The sequence below is a fragment of the Vombatus ursinus genome, unplaced genomic scaffold (genome assembly GCF_900497805.2).
Source record: "Vombatus ursinus unplaced genomic scaffold, bare-nosed wombat genome assembly UNPS02014832.1, whole genome shotgun sequence".
In the NCBI taxonomy this organism is placed as follows: domain Eukaryota; kingdom Metazoa; phylum Chordata; class Mammalia; order Diprotodontia; family Vombatidae; genus Vombatus; species Vombatus ursinus.
Genome location: NW_020954610.1, coordinates 56,029,492 through 56,048,991, shown reverse-complemented (window position 1 = coordinate 56,048,991; position 19,500 = coordinate 56,029,492). Strand labels below are relative to the sequence as shown.

At 35.6% G+C, this 19,500-nt stretch overlaps 1 protein-coding gene across 4 annotated transcripts in view; it reads left to right on the top strand.

Annotated features, from left to right (window-relative positions):
* RBFOX1 (RNA binding fox-1 homolog 1) overlaps positions 1–19,500 on the top strand; it is a 411,528-nt gene that overhangs the window by 343,576 nt on the left and 48,452 nt on the right. For all 4 annotated transcript variants that reach the window (XM_027839403.1, XM_027839401.1, XM_027839400.1 and 1 more), the window contains exon 9: positions 13,183–13,315. In XM_027839403.1, coding sequence (XP_027695204.1) covers positions 13,183–13,315 — 133 coding nt within the window. The remainder of the gene's footprint in view (positions 1–13,182; positions 13,316–19,500) is intronic.

The window sequence follows — 19,500 nt, the reverse complement described above, 5'->3', positions numbered from 1 at the left end:
AACAAGGAAGAGATGAGGATAAAGAACATTCTGGGCATGGGGGACAGCTAGTGAAAATGCTTGGAGTTGAGAGGAGAGTCTTATTCTAGGAACATCAAGGAGTACAATGTCAGGGTATCACAGAATAAATGGGGAGGTGGGGTATGTAAGGTATAAGAAGACTGGAAAAAGTGGGACAGGGGAAAGTTATGAAGGGCATTGATTACCAAAAAGGAGAATTTTGTATTTGATCCTGGAGACTATAGAGAAGCCACTAGAGTTTATTAATTAAGGGCAGGGGTGAGGTGCATGTATATGACATGGTCAGACCTGCACTTTACAAAGATCATTTTGAAAACTGAGTGCAGGGTGAATTGGCGTGGGGGGAGACTTGAGGCAGGGTGGCCACACATAAGGCTATTGCAGTAGATGTAATTTATAACAGTGATGCAAGTAACCACACCAATGAAATCACAGGTCCTTAGTATATTTAGAAAAAAGGAAATTGTGATTGTCTCTTTAAGATTAGCTTTGTCATTTTTCTTCAGTGTGGTTTTGACCATGTCCCCATAATCAAGGTCCCCTTACCTGCCACTTTAGGGGGAAAGATAAAGGAAATCAGAAAAATCTTGATGCAAATACCTTCCCTTGGTCATAGTTATTTCATAATCATGTCAGTTTAAAGTTGTCCCTCTATGTTTTTACACCATTGTAAGTGTATAGTTGAGACTTACTGATATGCTTTGTTTCTTGTGCTTTGGTTGTACATTGTACTAATAGATTCTTTGCATTCTTTACTGAAGTGAATTCTTCTACAATTATTTTAGCAGGATTTTTTTTTTTCTGGTACATTCTTGGGAGTTGCTCACACATTCCTCTTGGAATCATGTCAATTTCAAATTCAGTGGTTGTGATCAGTTACCTTCTTGTTCTCGGTGTCTTTTTCTGTTTTTTGCTTTTTTTTTTAAACAAGCATCCCTTTTCAGTTATTCTTCATCACAAAAGAACCTGTGATTCAGAATACCATCTCCAAAATGTAATTTACTCTATGACTTACTACCCTATGGAGCTTGAGCTTTTTCTTTTTTTTTTTTTAAGGCCAATTTATGACCTTACTAGTAAATAATAACTCTCCAACCTTCCTCCCATTTCATAGCATCATGCTAATTTGCTTACCCTATTTAAGTTCCCTCTCCAGGTGCTTAATAGAAAAAGATCAGACTTAACACTGAAATATGTCACACTTGAATGGGCACCTCCCTTCAGCTTGGCACAGGGCCAAAGCATAGAGATTAGGCATTTGTTGTTACAGTGGTAGTTATTATTTTGGTGTGCAGATGTTCCTTACCACAAATGCGTGTTGGTGTCATTTCATTCAAATGTCCCTTTTCCACATATATAGAAGGAGAAAAAAAGAATTTTAGTGTCTAAATTGAAATCTCTTACATCTATCCATAGGATCATTTTATTAGAAGTCATGATAGGTTTATGAATTTCAAAAAATATTCTTTTTATGAAGTCATTTTTTGTTGTCTTTTAACATCTCACCTTCTATATTCTGTGGTGTCACTTGTTTTCAGTGTTATTAAAAAAAACTACAATTTAAATCGCTGTGAAAGTTCTTTAGTTCACTATCCGCTGCATGCCTATCATATAGATGGCCTTATTTGTATATTTTCATTCTCAAGTGTGTTATTCCTTTATCTGATGTCGTTCTGTTTTACTAAGTCTTAATAATGTCCAAATCGTCCAATTATAGGAGATTTAAAAGGGTAGGTAAGTCTTAATAGCTGTTTCAAAGGCTTGGTCTGAGTATAAGGAATCATATGTTAAATGATTGATACCCAGCTCTTTCTGCTGACGTCATTTATATTTTCACGTTCTGGTTTTTTTCTTTTAAAAGACAGCCAGTAGCAGAAGTACTATCCCATGGTCTGCCCTCAAACATCTTATTTGTCTTGATATTTCTTTTACAGAAATACATATGACAGATAAGGAGTCACCAGAGAATCCTTTTGCTTTGTGTCAGACAGATATTAAAACAATAAACTATGTTGCCCTGGGATTCTAGCTCATGAGCAACCAGAAAACAACAAGGCAAAGATGAGATGTTTTTGAAAGGCGGTGAGGCAGTTGTTCATGGAAATTCCCTGGAAACCCTTGGTCCTGTGATACTGTTGACAGAAAGTATTTTTAATGCTCACGTTTTCTTAAGTGGATCAACCAACTGCTTGCTATTGCTTTAAAATTTAACTATCTGTCATTTTTCATCCTCTACTGGCCCTTACTTGGCAATAGGAAAGTCTTTAATCAGTTTGAAAAGCATATTAAGAAGATCCATTGCTATGAATTTTTACCACTTGGTTGTATTTGACTTGTTTCTCAGAAATGATATGGATTTTAAAGAGGAGAACAAGTCAACTCTTAATCTCAGGCTGTAAACTTGGATTGATGTGCAGGGAATATGGCAATATACAGTGTTACTAGTATAAGGTAAAAATTTTGAGGCCTTGAACATGCTTATGTTTATGCTAATATGCACCTTGCAGGGTATGTGGTCTGGCATGCATTTTTTCATGAACCTACTTACAAGAATGTTACCTGCAGAGATCTAGTAATTCCCTAGAGATACCCACTGGTTGGGAATCTTGAACTGCCCCCTGTATCTTTTTATACAAAAGCCTGGATGCTTTGTCAAGGTCACTGAAGCTACAGGGTTGATGGTCCTCATAAGGTTTGAGAGTTTAGACCACTAGTCAACACTTCCATAACGTACAGATGTGCTTTCACATATGACCACCTCAATGAAATAATTTTTATATGCAAATCTATATATCAGAGCTGCTATAGGTTCTATTCTCATAGATGATGCATGGTTTCTGAGTTCTGATAACTAACTTTCAAAGTTTGATGGCATCATTCGAACACAAAATGCCAAAGCAAGTTGTATAGCAACATTGATACTCTATTCATTCCATGCAGTAGCAGTGGTCAAAAAAAAAATCATCCCCTTGTGACCAAATTTCTGTTCATTAATCTCTGCACTAACTGGATGGTCCTCAGATAACACTCACAGTTTGTCATTGGGACCATATGTAAAGTCTTTCCCATTTTGTAGGAAGTGCCTGAGCTACTCCATGGAAAAGCTGTCCTCTGAGGATCAAGGTTTATCTCTGAGTCACACTGGGACACAAGAGAAGGACGTTAGTAGAGAATGAACATTGATATGCAAATTGAATAAAGTATTTATACAATTTGCAAACTTCATAATTAAGCAGCACCCTCAGATCATCTTCTGTTAGGAAGCTCTAGCAGCCCAGTAATTCAACTGGAAATCCAAGCTGGGATCATGGAGATAATTTATCTCACTTGTGCTATTTCCTACCTTGAGAGACAGTAGCTGCTTGTCCAGGGCAACTATGAGATCGTGAATGATTTAACAATTGGACGTATATTTTATATATGCATTAAATAAAATAATTGTATAAGTTATTTGGTTTCTGTGTTACATTGTCAGAAAGCTAAAGTGAAACTGGTTCATGTTTTGTCAACTCATAGGTTATGACAAATCATTTCATCTAAATTAAATAGGTGTCTCAGCATTGTATTTTTAGCCTGGTGCTTTTTTGTCTGTCTTTTATTGCTCTTGCAGACAACATAAAGTAACTTGGAAATGCCTTTTGTGGCTCTGCCAAGTTAAACACTCCACATTTGAGATTCATGCTCCCTTTGCTGAATGAAATGTTACAAAAATCCTGCCCGCAGGGAATTGTCAATATATTTGAGTAGGCAGATCACAAATATCACTTCCAAGCTGTAAAACCTTATTATGTCACATTCAGGAAATAAGACATCCTGAATATGTCTTTTGAATTAATTCATTTTTCTGGGGAAAAATAATTTTGGTGGTGAGCAGCAATAATGCAAAAATAACAAAATTCTGAGTGGTACATTCCTTAAAAATACTCAAGGTGTTTAAAAGGAAAACATTTCTGCCTTTTGAAGCTTGAAACTATTGGCTCAAAGGAAACCAGTCCTTACTGCTTTTCTTTTTTTTTTGTTCTATTCCTCCTCTCCAATCCCATATCATACAAAAGAAATGATGTTATCCAGGTTTCATGTCTTACGATTTGAAAAGCTGACACGGTTCTATTTTTTTCCTCTCAAAACCACTTTTAGATTAAAATTAGGCATTTTAGTAGGATTACATAATCTACAAAGGGATAAATTCACTAGTGAGAAAAGTGTACTATGCACTACATACTCTGTGTATCCAATTCTATATTTTGAAGTCTATAGGAATTAGTGAAATATGATGTGTTTCCAAATGGTATGAAAATATGTATCTTACTAACACTTTTTTTTCTATTTGTGCAGATATTTCTTTATTTAATAGTTTGACTCAGTGTCTATACAGTCAAAATGGAAAGTCAAGTATCTAGATAATTTAGACCAAGTTACTCAGTCTTGGTCTACAGACTATGAGAGATGATCCCATATGGCTTATACTGCTTGGTAAAAACTCACTGAATAATTCCTCAAATCTGCCTTATTTCAGGTATATATTTCTCAATATAATGCTATAATACAATATCTACTCTTTCAAATGGCGAAGAAAACATTGCATTTCTAGTCTGTACGTCTTGTCACAAAATGGAAACCAACCCATATAGCTAGGGGAAAAAAGATAAAGTTGTCACTTTCCTTTAAAATGAATTCTAGATAAATCTATTGGCAAGATTTTCATGCACTTGTGAACCGTGCCAATAGATAAATTAAGATAAATTGATGCTGAATGTCCCTTGGTATGACTACTATAGAGCAATAAGTTATGAGGCAAACCTGCTTTTCAACAAAGCCTAATGCTGTTTAAACACTTGTGCACTATTTGCCCTTGGTTATAACTGTACTGGCCTATTGTTGAAAAGGTACATTGGGGGTAAATATATGACCATACTGAATTTTTTTTTAATAGCAGCATAGGCATTACCATCAATTTGTGGAGAACTTGAATGTCGTGTTACATTGGGGCCAGTGTTGACATGGCCTAGCAATTTTCTGAAGCCTTGATTCAACACATCCCATTAATAAATTTGCAGGTAACCAACCAAGTGAAGTTGGGATTTGTAGTGTTACTTGTAATGTTCTAGAGTTTTGTTTTCTTTTGTTTCTACCTATCATAAAGAATGTTTCCAGATTGAATATTAGAGTAGCACAAAGGAGAAAATGTTATGGTGTCTTTTAGGAACTCCCCAGAACCCTTCATTCTTCCTTTCATCTTTTATCTGCCTCATTTCTCTACTTCATCCCACTGTCTTCGACGCAGAGAGCTGTATTTCAGTTTCATGACCACATGTATGTAAGTGAATGACAGCTTCAAGTCATGCATGGCTGCTCCCTGGAAATCCTACCACATAAGTTCTGTGATTTAGGTACTGAGCTGATGCACTGAGCAGAAGGTCCTGTCATAATCTAAGGTTGTGTTTACTCACACACTTAGACTTTATGAAAATGGACAAAAATGTTTTTAATGGAAATATAAAGTAAGCACAACTTGGGCAACAGATCAACTCATTTCAAATTTTATGTGATCTCACTTTTCAATATCTAAGATAGAAGCTTAGCTTCAGACTACAGAGGATAAGGATCAATATAGAATCATAGATATAGAACTGGCAAGGATCTTAGAAGTCATTAGCCCCTCATTTTACAAATGAAAAAACTAAGGCAGAGAAAATTAAGTTATAGAGTTAGGATTTGAATGCAGAGCCTCCAAATCTAATATTCTTTTCAAACATTTTCCATTATGGTCTTATTTTATAAATACAAACACATACATCAAAAAAAAAATCTTGGTGCCTCAAACAAGCAATTAAATGTTAGATGACTTAAAATTCTACATACAATTATAATATTAAAAAAGGCCTTTATAGACTGAGTACTTTTTGTTGTTGTTGTTGTTGTTGTTTTGTGGCTATCAGGACTTACTCTGTTAGGCTTTTAGACAAATTCCATTAGTACTAAGACTTTTGTTTTTGCCTGGAAAAAAAAATAGTATATACTGCAGTTCATTTAGGAACTGGGAAGCAAAGGTAAATTTAAAGACAAAAAAAGTTCCTAGGTCATTGCTGACTTGGTTAAAATATCTGTGGCTTTCATTGTAGACGCTGTTTATTGCCCTAACCAGTATAACTGTACCTCCTGAAGGCAAGCCAAGGCTATTAATTTGAGTAAACAGGGAATAAATTTGGGTCCCAGTTAAATCGGCATGTGTCATCATTTGTTTGTTTTGAATTAAGGATGCCCTAGTACTCTACACTTCTGTAGAGGCTGGTTAAATGTCACAAATAGATGTGACACATGCTTCCTCAATATTTTAAGGTAAGTTCTGAGAAAAGCCTATCTTACTTAAACTAACAATACAATCCTTCATACATAGCATCCTAACTAATCAATATATTATTTTACATATACCTTGTCTATGGATGCTAGCCACCAGTAAATCTATAACTTGGTCACTGTTATCTTTTGAGATAAAACACAAGTGGCCCTACCTTCACTCTGAGGTAGATGTTAGAGTGAAATATGAGCAGACATCTTCTCCCAGTGATTCATTCCAACTGTCTTATAATTGTTCATGTCTGAGTATTCAACCCCTAGATAAGAACCTTTATTTCTTTTAAGGAGGATATGGGGCCCTCTTATAATTGCGCATGTCTGAGTATTCAACTTCTGGATAAGAAACTTTATTTTTTTTAAGGAGGACATGGAGTTCTCAGAAATCTAGCATTGCAAAAAATGTGCAGTTCGGCACAAATGCATGCCTGCATGTCCTCTTCCTTGCCAACACTGTTTTCCTAAATATATAACAACATAGAAACTTCTGGGTAATTTGGATTTGACTAAAACTTTTGTACCATGACGTTATGTAAAAGGATTCAATTATGGTACGCAATGTTTTGTAAGTAACTATCTCCCATAAAAAGTTAATTAATCAGGGTTGTGTCAATTTCCTCGTGCCATGTCAATTTGCTGCAAGGTAATTAATCACTAATCGCCCACCAAGCAGCAGGCTGAGGGAAAATCCACGAGTCATTTATTGTCTTTCTGCAAATAAATGACACACGCAGTCATGAAGAAACACATCTTGCCTTTCATAATATTTTTATCGACACTTTTGCATGTTGTAATAGACTGTAGCAACAAGCAGCTGTAGTTCAATGGAATATGAATATTAAAGAAACAAATGAGAGCAGATTTATAGGCCATTGCATTTCTGTTATGTCAGTTTTGAGATTAAACTGAGCAAATGAACAGTGAAAAATTACTCTTCCATGTGGAGAATGGTGATTAGACTTGTACATTAATTAGAAATTTTTTTTTCCTTTTCAATGCATTTCAAATGAGAACATTCTATATGAAAGTGTTTGTCCAAAATGTAGATTTATTCATTTCTAAACAACAGAATTTAGTATCTACACATATTTTTATTGTGGTGAAGATAGTGTAGCCCAAATATGTGCTTCATGGAAAAATATACTGTAAATATAAGAACAGCAGTTTTCCTAACAGTATGAAAAGAGTTTTGTAAATGAAGAGGGCTGTTTTGTAGGTATTTACAGTCACCACTGAATTTTCTGATAATTTACAAAGGAAAATACTGTAATGATCCAACAAAATAGTTTGAAAACCTTGACATTTTTGGTTTTACATCACTATGAGGACAAAAATATTCTATTTCAGTGGATGGCTCAACTAGCTATTATTAAGAATATTGACTTAATATTCTAGTGCTGATGGGATTAATGCATATTATCATATGATTCCAAGAAATATGTGTGTATATATGTATATCTATATATGCACACATACGTATATATATGTATGTAGTTAAGATTTATTTGAATAAGAAAGTTTTAAAATGAGGAAAAATTAGATTTGAAATTTTCATTTTATTGTGCCATACAGTGTTCTGCTTCTGAAACTGCTCACTCATTGAAATATAGGATTCTATTTATCTCACCTCAGCATGCTACCTCTGATGCCACTTCCTAATTTATTGGCCAGCACTTGTGATGGGAGTTCCCCCAAGGGGAATCCTGCTGAACTATGGTTGTAATGTTGATATAGCTTTAGCTTCCTAGAATTTTGCAAATGAAAATTCCCCATAATAAATTATCCACAGACTAATTCAAACCCGAATTAGCATTAAAATCTCTCTATCTTAAAACATTCACATGGTTTGGAGAGGTGGCGTTATGGAGTAAAGGGAGATGAAGAGTGGGAAGAAGATAGATTCATTCATCCATTTTGATGGCACACCTTTCTCCGGGCATATGGCAGTTTCATGCAAATTCAAACCAGAGCACAAATGCAAAAGAATAATTGCCCATTAAAGCGGTTGTATATTTTTATAGCTTTGATGCAGAATCTTCCCCCCTGTTGGTTTTTGCATCTGCTACTCTTCCATCTATCCCAGAGCTCTAAAACTTTAATATGCAGTTTATAACCCTCAAGTATTTTCTACTGGTTTTGTGTTTCTTCTCTTGGGATCTCTAGGTTTGTGGGAATATATCATTTCCTTTTGTGTTTGAAGGTAACCACTGTGTTTCAAAATCCAGAAATCACAGTAGCCAGTTGTATAAATAAATAAAATCTAGGGGCAATTTGAGACAAGTAGCAGTACATCTTATAGTTGGTGGGGAGGAAGCAAGCATTGAAGGGTGGAGGAAATAAGGTGTGAGATAAGAACCTCAGGTGATTATATTGGTTAATTCTTTTATCTAATATACCCACACTGTTTTGCCCTAATATCATTTATATACCCAGTTGCATCATAACATTTTCTTTATGTTAAGTTTCATGATGTAGCACTCTTTTTTTTTTTGTTTCGTTTTGTTTTGTTTTTGGTGAGGCAGTTTGAGGTTAAGTGACTTGCCCAGGGTCACACAGCTAGTAAATGTCAAGTGTCTGGTCTGATGCCAGATTAGAACTCAGGTCCTCCTGACTCCAGGCCCAGTGCTCTATCCACTGCGCCACCTACCTGCCCCAAGCACTCTTTTTTTTTTTTTTGAAGAGAATTTTAGTTTATTAACATATAGAAATATTTACTTTGTGAGAATGGAGCTCAATGGGCAGGGAAAATTCAGATAGGGATATTTATCTGTCAACAAGATGTGCAGTCAGTATGTATTCCAAAGATTCTTATGTTGTGATCTTCTCAAGAAACTCATTTTTAGCATATGGACTAAATCCAATTTTCATTGCAGTGATACCAAATTTTTCACTTTGATTCATGCCAAATAAGGTTTAAATGGGAACCTTTCCAGCATAATGAAGCTCAGTTTTTTTTCCTTCTCCTAGTCAGACACTAAATGATTTTTTAGTGTTAGCAACCCAACCTGAACACACTCCATTGTTCCTTATTAATGATTTGTTTTAATGTTTATTATCTAAAGTTAAAACAGTCAAAATCAAACTCAAATTGGCAGGCTTAGAAATATCTTTCCTTTACCACGCATTTTACTGACAAGTCAGAAAGTTGATGAGAAAGCCAATGTTGGACAATTATGATTTTTATCTCTATGTCTCTTTTTTATTCCAGTAGGCCAGATTTTGAGAACTGCAATAAAGGGTTGCTGTTTTTCCTTTTAAATTAGATTGAAAAGTTTTCTTTAATGATCTGATAACTTTAGGTGCCATTCATCCATTCAATAAGCATTTCCTAAGAATCTGATGTTTGTTGAGTGTTGAGCCATGAATCCAAAGACAAAAACAAAACAGTCCTTGTGCTTCAGGGGCATACATCCTATTGACAGCAAACAACATGTACACGTATAAGTAAATACAATATATATACGTACATACATATATGTGTGTGTGTATGTATACACACCCACCCACCCACACACACACACACACATATATATATGTATATATATATATAAATATTAGGGGGATGGGAGTAGCCACTGAACGAATCAGTAAAGGCCCCATGTAGGAAGTAGCACCTTAGCTGTGCTTGAAGGTAGCTTATTTCTTTTCTTTGTTCACAAAATCAAATAGAATTGAGACATGGATCTGTATAGCTCAGAGAAAGTTACTTCTCTTGTTCTGCATTGTACAAATTATCTAGATAAATCATTTCAAATATGCAATCCTATGTGGTACCTTTATCTACAAAAGCATACTGGTAGAAAAAGGGATGATCCAGCTAATCAGCACAGTGGTTGCTCTGAACAATAGCCAATAACCATGTTGACATATTTTCCCCCGAATCTCCCATTTTTATAGCAATGAAGGGAAGAAAGACAGTGGGAAATATGGCAAAAAATTAACATAGATCAGAAAGATGATTACTTATTCCATTTCTGCATCCTTTCCTTCTCCTAATAATGTCCATTATACCATCTTGCATTTAGCAGGTGTTTTATAAATACTTGTTCAGTTGAAGTATTCTCTGGTCATTTCCGCCCCCCCCCCCAAACATTTATCATTTATCATGTTCTGGGGTTGTACTGTCCTGTGTTTCCAGAAAGAGCTATCTTTTTATGTGGTGACAGAAAAAGACATGAATGCCTCTCCACATGTATTTCCTATTAAGTCTGTGCACTGCTCTCCAATGTGATCAAAACAGACACTCAAACACCAACACCATTCAATTATAATAGTATTTAACAAAATTAAAAGCTGTAAGAATTCCAAAATTGTTATCCTTTGGTCCATGCTGTTTGTTTTTTCATAGAGAAAATATATCTTCTAACTTTGTGGTTTCTAGGCAAAGGCAGCATATATAAAAAATGGAAATTATCTCTCTGGGAACCATGGCTATAATATAATAATGAAAATTATCACCCTGGGAATTCTGGCTGTAATACAGTTAAGTCATTTGTCTATTGTTCATTAGCAGATATTTCTTGAATAGTCATTTTGTACCTGACACTATATTTAGTATTTTAGAAAGCTTACAGGGTGTGAAGAGAGGCCTTTGCCATCAGTGAATGAAATCCAAAGTGGATTCTTCACTGAAGTATCCATTTCACTTTGATTACACTGAGCAGGCAGAAATATCCTTTGAAATCCATTTATTGTTCATGCCAAATGGGATATGCTCCCTGCCCTGCCAGTGATAACAAGTTGATACAAATTCTACAAGTTGATAAGATAGCCTTCACAAGCATGATGTACATTTGCACAATAAATGGATTTAAAAGGACATTTCTGCCTACTCAAGGTGATGTTTAGTTGTTTCAGTCAGGTCCTGACTCTTTGTGACCCCATTCGGGCTTTTCTTGGCAGTGGTTTTCCTTTTCCAGCTCATTTTACAATTGAGGTAACTGAGGCCATACAGCTCGTAAGCATCTGGTTGGATTTGAACTCAGGTTTTCCTGATTCCAGGCCCTACACTCTATCCTCTGTGCTATCTAGCTCCCTACTCAAGGCAATCAAAATGAAATGGATACCTGAGTGAAGAATCCATTTTGGAGTTCAGATCCTCCATTTGGATGGTCTATATTGCCCTAGATCATAAGATGGTTTCTCAGTCCTCTGTTTTGCCTATGGAGACCTGGCCTCTTCAAGAATATGAAATTTAAATCCTAAAACTCATTCATAGACATGTTTACATTCCTTTAATAAAATAGGAATTTCTCTAATGCAGTCTGCTGCAAGCCCAAAAGCCATGTATTAAGACCTATAAATACCTTATATGGCATCTAAAAGGCATTTTCTTTTTTGTAACAAAGAGGTATAAAATTGAATACTGGCTTTGCACTTTTAACAGAATGTTCTCCTCTTGCTGTATTGTTGTGGTTCTGTTTCATGTTGTATCTCAACATCTAAATCCTAACAGAATTACTGTAAAACCTGCTTGTCGCTGAGAGGGATCCTGTAAAACTTGGAAGGTGCTGTAGCCAGGTGATAATGGATGGGTCAGCATAATTACAGTATTTCCTCACCCAGGCAGCCAGCTGCTTCAGCAGATTGTGAATTTTTCATTTTCTTTATTTCAAAATTCAGTGTGTTTCTATAAAAACTTAATATTTAAACTGTGGAAAGACACATCCAGAGTCAAATCTGCTCTCCATCCTTCCCCCCACTCCCATCCCCACCCCCAAATGTGGAAGCCAGCTTCTCATCTCATCACTTCTCATTTATGATACTAGGATCTACTTACTTTCTACATTAAAATTCACACCTCTCTGCTATTTAAAGCATATTTGTTGAAACACCAGCCAGGAAATCCAGGTGCTACAGGCAGCATATGCTATAGGAAACCTGAGAGGGAAATAAAGCCGGAAGGTTTGCTCTCTTCTTACCTTTTAAAGTTTTCAGACTAAAGTAGAAAGCTTAAATCAGCCTGGTTTGATTCATTCCTCTTGCCTTACTATCCTGAAATCCTCAGAACCCATATTGAATGGGGGATGGCGATGAAGAGAATCTTTCTCATAAATATTAAATAGCATATTGCCTACCACTCCAGCCCCTACTCTGCTTGGGCCTTAATTCAGTTCTAATAGTAAGGTATTATAAATAGCTTACTTTTGAACCTAATTACACAGGTTGCCTCACTGTTTTTAAGCACAGAAAAATTCCCACATCCCACTCTTTGGGGTTACATTTTAAAGCAGGTCTTACAGGATATATATGCAAGAGCATTTCTTTTAAATCAAACCTCATTTTTTTCTCTGGCCTTTAATATACTGCCTCTATTTAGGTGGCATAGTGAATAGAGTGCCAGGCCTGGAGTCAGGAAGACCAAAGTACAGATCCAGTTTCAGATACTTGCTAGCTGTGTGACCCTGGGCAAGTCACTTAACCTTGGTTTGCCTCAGTCTCCTCATCTGTAAAATGGGGATAATAATAGCACCTACCTTAAAGGATTGTTGTGAGGATCAAATGAGATCATCATAAAGTGCTCAGTGCAGTGCCTGGCATAAAGCAAATACTATGTAAGTGTTAGATGTAATAATAATTATTATTATTATTATTGTTACACTCTAGAACATAATAACTAGAAAGAACTTTATATATTATCTGCAGATAATACAGATGAGGAAACAGAGTACACAAACCTAGGATGATGGTAGGTTTCCTACATCCTCCCTCTGTGTGTCCACATGTACATAAGGAGTGATTTGGGTTTTGCCTCCTGTATCTAATCCATCCATCTTCTCCTTCTCCTTTCTCTTCTGTCTCCCATAGTGCCTGGCTTCCCTTATCCAGCCGCAACTGCAGCTGCTGCTTACAGAGGAGCCCACCTCAGAGGCCGTGGCCGTACCGTCTACAACACCTTTCGAGCAGCGGCTCCTCCTCCCCCAATCCCAGCCTACGGAGGGTAAGTGTGGCAGTCTCCCTTAGTCCTCACCCCTGAGGCACTGAGCTGTTTGTGAGTGCAGTGCATGCTGGTCTTGTCTCCCCACTGGAACCAACCCAGCATGCAGCCCATCCAAGTGCCTGAAGTGGAGCACCTTGCACCGAGTATTGAAAAATGAGTGTAATTTGTCCTGTCATGGTTGGTGGCTTTAAGCATTTTATATGTCACATGTCGTTATGTAAATTCTCTTTGAGAGTGAATGCTGTAGAACAGAGAAATGGTTACAGCTAAAGATGTATTTTTTATGATTGCAAACATCTGGTTATTAAGGAGGTTGGATCATGCTTAACCCTTGAAATTGGGCCCCAAACTTTTTATACACAAAAATCATAGTGGTGTTTTTTTGCCCCTCCCTAATGACACATGTACCGAAATCTTGACCTTAATTTATGAAGTGTTTGCCAAAAAAGAGAGAAGGAATAAATTGAGCACCACTTCAAATACAGACTTATAAAAAACTGGATTAAATAGAAATTGTTTTATTTCATTTTCCCCCAAATTTACCTCTATTCCCTCCCTTTTCGGGGGGTATAAGGGAAGGGACCAAAAAAAATACACCTCTTTCTTTCCCACAGTTGGCTGCAATTCATGACTCAGCTATTGCCAAATCCTAAGGGAATGGTGGTGAAATTCTGCTTAATTACCTTTAAGATCAAGTGGAGTTGCGTGATTTGATAGTTATCATGAGACACTGCTCACCTGTACCATTAAGTTCAATGAAGAACTGCAATAATATTTGACTCTAATCAAGAGAAGATATGTGTAATTCAGTGAAGGGAAATCTAATTATACCAGGATACAAATTTCTGAGGTGTGGTTCTCTTGATGTTCTAGATTGTATTCAGAAACCTGTTGGAAAAGTCAAGAGGCTTGCAAAGCTTTGCAGATTTGAATTTTTAGATATTAGTCATTAGATATTGAGATCTTCTCCCTAATGCAGTGCATTTTACCCATGATAAATGTCTAATTGCTTTAGATTCAGGAGACTTTAATCCGGATGTCAGATTATAAGCTGCCCAAAGTAGCCTAGACCAAAATGACCTTCTATAATTTCCCCCCTTTCAGTAAATTAGACTTTCATGAGATATAAATAATACATATGACCTTTTTAGTTAATGCGCTGTGGTACTGTGATCATAACAATGAGCTCTGATCACCTCAGGACTGCAGCAAACCCATTTTATGGGTCAGGAAACTGAGTTCTACAAAGATGTTTTTTCCATGTACATATACATGTTTTTTCCCATGTATATTTCAGTACATGAGTTGTGGAAACCAAAAAAATTGCTTCCTAAGTTTATGAAATAGCTAAAACATGGTCCTATAGCTATAAATGAAAAATTGCACGTTTACACATTAGTTTGGCTTAAAAGTATGTTATCTCAGTGGAAGATAATTGCATATTTTTGGTATGTACCCATAGTATCTCACTACTATATTGAACAGAAAAACATAAAGTAAAATTATATGGCTTATTCTCACGTGAGTAGTTTATAAAATCTCAGAATAACACACCTGCTATAAAATTAAAATTTGCTAACTTATAAGAAAAAGTAGTCTTTGTTGAAGATAGTCATGCATAACTAATTAATGGTTTTTTCACAAGGGAGCTGTGCAGCCATATTCAACTTGCAAAAAATAATGTGTTTGTGAATACCCTGGAAATTATTTGGATTTAGCATCCTAGTGTCATTGCTAATCATTTTTGTAATAGTAGTACACATAACACTTTTGCTGATAATCTAATCTTTTGTAATTCCAATTTAATAGTAAAGAAATAGGCAAAGTTCTCAAGTGGTACAAGTAAAACTCAAAAATAAAGGCATGTATTTTCAAAGAAACTTGGAAGTTGGGATTCTATGGCTTGTATCTATATGATAACTAAGCAACTAAATGAAAAGTAAAGAAAAAAATTCAGGTCATCATCCAGAAGTTTTGTTTTTCATGATATCAGATATCTGGATATTTGTAACCACTGGAATGTTGGGTGTCATGTAGAACAAACATCATAAGTGAATTTTTCCCTTTCCATCTGTGTTTTGATATTCTATGGATAGACCCCCAAATCATTATGAAGGCTCAGGAGATCATTTTGTCCTGGGGAAACAGGTTTGTTTCAAAGTAGAACCTGAGTTGATATATTGAAAAAGGGATCCATGTCCTCATCCACTTTACTCATATAGAGTAGGAAAAGGTAGGAGACGGCATCTAACTTGTACTCAGGAAGAACAAAAGAACACGAACAGGGGTCCAGATGATTGATTTTGCAGGTAAGATGTATTCCTTCGGCAGATTCTCTCCAGAACCTGAGACTTGTGGCAAGGCTGTCTTCATTACAGGGTCTCTTCTGTTTATTGTTCTAAAGTTCACTGGCTCTTGAACCAATTACAAGACCTAACTTTAAGGTTTCCTTAATTTGTCTCCTTTTACCAAAGATCTTCCCTCTAGTGGATACCACCCTTTTGACATGTGCACACCAGAAGTATTCATTCATGGAGCCAACATAAGCATTTCTATCCACTTACTTAGCTTTACCTTCGTATCTTCTGGTGACAAAGCTTGAGTCACAGGAAGTTTATAAGTTCTATTTTCATATGAGTAAGCAGAAGCTTCTAGGGAATGTTTCCTCCATGCCTCACTAAATCAACTGATGTGAGCCTGAGGGCTTGATTAATTTAGGTCAGCCAATGTTTTTTTTTAATAGGCAATCATAAGGACAGGGTAACAGGAGATACTGGATTCTGGACTTGATTTTCTCCTTACCTCTCTGCATAACTTTTGGTAATGAACTTTGCCTTTATGTCCCTCACTTCTCTCTTCTGTAAAGTAGGCATATTAATACCTTAAGAATAATTTAGAAAGATAGTCAGTGTACTTCATGATATTTAGGATCATAAAAAACAAAGAAAAAGTCATTCCTTGCTGGGCACTTGATGAATGAAACTTAATGGAATTCCCCCAGGAATACCTTTAAAGTCCTCATAAAGTATAGTTCAAATGCTAGAATGGAATCCCTTGAGGTGTTCCATCCAAAGTAGACTTTCATCATTTCCTTTTTTCATGCTGACTTCTAATCTCCAGTTTGCATTGTTCATTTATTGTAAGTACTAGGCATAAAACAATACCACCTTCCCCCGTTTTCAGTATGTTCCCCCAAATAATACTGCATTTCCCCCAAATTTTAGCAATGACACAATTCTACAGTGGAGAGATAATCTCTAAATGTTGAAAGAAGCATCTAAATCTAACAGGACTAGAGTTTAACATCATAATTATATTTAATTACTCTTCCTAGCAGAAACAGAGGGAGGCCAGAGTATTTATGAACAGTGATTTTTAAAAAAGTATTTTTGTTTCTGCATGTCTCGGAAGTCATACTCTTAGCGTAGAGTATATTATTTTGATGGAGCCCTATACAATTATTTTAAATTTTATTTAAGTAAAATTATTTTGCTTTAGTGCAATAACTCCTGGCTTTCTTTTTTCCTTAAATGTTTGACTATTATTACTTTCCTAAAAAAATGAATTGTGCCTTTGCATTATGCTGTTGCAAAAGAATCTTGGCAGGATTGACAAGGATTAGAATTGCCTTTGCCTGTCTCAGCCAACAAGCCTTGCTTGCAAAAAGTATGAAGGGAACTGTTTTCTTTCACTATTTGTTCTGGACTTAATTTATCAGTAGCTGCATACTTTCCCCATTTCATTGATCCTCCTTTACTATTAATTAATCTGAACTACCAGGGAGTGGGTTTCTTATGACATTAAAAAAAGAAAAAGAGAGACATTGGATTTAATTTAATTTATTCAAGCTCTTAGACAAATTGATTGTGGTATGTTATGTGAAACATAAATATTACCAAAAACAAGTTTTACCTTTTGGATTAAGTTCCTAGGTAACTAATAATAATACCTAATAATATTAAATAATAATAAACAATAAATAAATAATACAGCTAAAATAATACTACATGAAAACCAAAAGATATAAGGAAACTGACAGCAGATGAGCTTATTTCATTCAATTCAATACAACAAATGTTTATTAAGTATTTTCTTAATGCAGAGTGTTTATAAGCACTGGGGGAGATTCAAAGATTAAACGAGACATATGGGCCTAACTTCCTTTATCTGATAATTGTAACAAACAAATGCTGATTAATGCATGGGTTGAGATTAGTTTTCTGTGAGTCAGCATTATTTTTCTTCTATGCTGTCATCTTCAAATTGAGAGCTGGACACTCCTGATCAAAAACCAAGTTTGAGGTTCAGTTTAAGAGTAATTATTGGAATTCTAATCTTTAATACACAAGGTGATCAAAACATATTACTCCTGGGCTAGTAGAAAGAGTGTCAGTCTAGACAGAGACTTGGGTTTTAGGCCTACTCTTTTCCTAATTAACTATGTGTACTTATCTGATTTGTTTGGTCCTCTTAATTTCTTCATCAATCAATTGTAGACAATAATACCTTTCCTAGCTGCTTTATAAAGTTGCTAGAAAACTCAAAATTAATAATAAGAGCACTTTGAAAAAACTAAAGTACAAAATAAACTGAGATCTTATCTGTGCACAGAGGAGGCCATATTTAGATGGACAAAGGAGATAGGTGAGCAATTGTCTCATAATTTTGATCAGTGTTGACAGATAATAAGAACTTAAGTGAAGCTTTAAAAAAACCCACCACCAGCACCAAACCCCATCCCCTTTCGTTAACAGTGGGCCTTTTAGCTTAAATAAAACCACATCTTTACTTTTTCTTCTTATAAATACAGAATATGAGTTAAAAGAAACGGAAACAGTCCTCAGTTTCAGTTAACTTTAGGGCATGACCAACATAATGATATACTAAAAAGAACATTGACTCTGGGAGTCAGGAGATCTGGGTTCAAGACCAGCTATTTGACCTTGAAGGAACCATTTTATTCACACAACTTTGTAATTCTATGATTCTATAAAAGCAGTGGAAAACGAAGAAGTGGCAAGAGTTCATTGTGTTAGATGGATGCTTATATTCACAGTGAAGTTAAAAGGTATGAACTTTGAAGGGGTAAATCTTAACTTCCAGTCTTATTTTAATAAGTTAGCAACCTGAGGTCCAAAGACATGAAGGTATGGCCACGGTCAAATGGCTACCATGTGGTATAGCTGAGATTACACGCAGGTCTTAAAATTCATTCCTAGTTCCATTTCTCATTCTACCTTATTGTTTATATCAAAGATCTATCTGGAAAAGTAGATAATAATTTTGCTGAGAATACTTTGGGTTCTTTCTACTCATAATGACTTTATATACAATCCAGTCAATCCAATTCAACAGGCATTTAGTAAGTGCTTTCTTTATACAAAGTGTTAGAGATACAAAGACATTAAAAACAAAAACATACTTTCCCTCAAGGAACTTGTATTCTACTGGGGAAATACAATATTTAAATAAAGAAATAAATACAGATTTTTTGAGACTGACAAACTACTAGCAACCAGGGGAATTAAGAAAGGCTTCCCTTAGGAGATGATTCTTGAGCTGAGGTGTGAAGGTTGGGATTCTAAGACAGGGAGATTAATTGGGAAAATATTCTAAACACAGGGAAAAATCTGTGCATAGTCATGGAGGCAGGAGAAAGAATGCCAAATTCAAAGACTAACACGTAGAACGGTTTGGCTGGAACATAGAGCACATTCTTAGAGTTGATTTAGAAGTAATTTAGCATAACCTCCCAATGTAATGCTTATGAAACCTATGATTATTATCAATCACAATTATCAAGAATAAAGTATTTTCATAATTTTTTTCTCTTCTTCCCCACCTCCATCCCCCACTGTGTCCCCAAATGTTCCCAAAAAGGAAGTAGAATAAGGCAAGTTAGAACAGAAATATTTTGGGGAGTTTGAAACCTGACTATAGCTCTGAGCTCTAAACACCTCTGTATGGTTTGTTCTGTTGCATCATCTCCATTTTGAGGCCCCATAGAATACTCTGAGCCTATTTCATGAAAGACGAAAACTATACCCATTTGAATTGCTTAAAGAGAATCCAGACGATGGTTCCCAACATTTTCTATTTCAGTATGTTGGATTAGAAGTTTAAGCTGCTTCTCACGTGGGATCCTGAACCTTATTCTTAGAAAATGAAAATAAAAACAGTAGAAA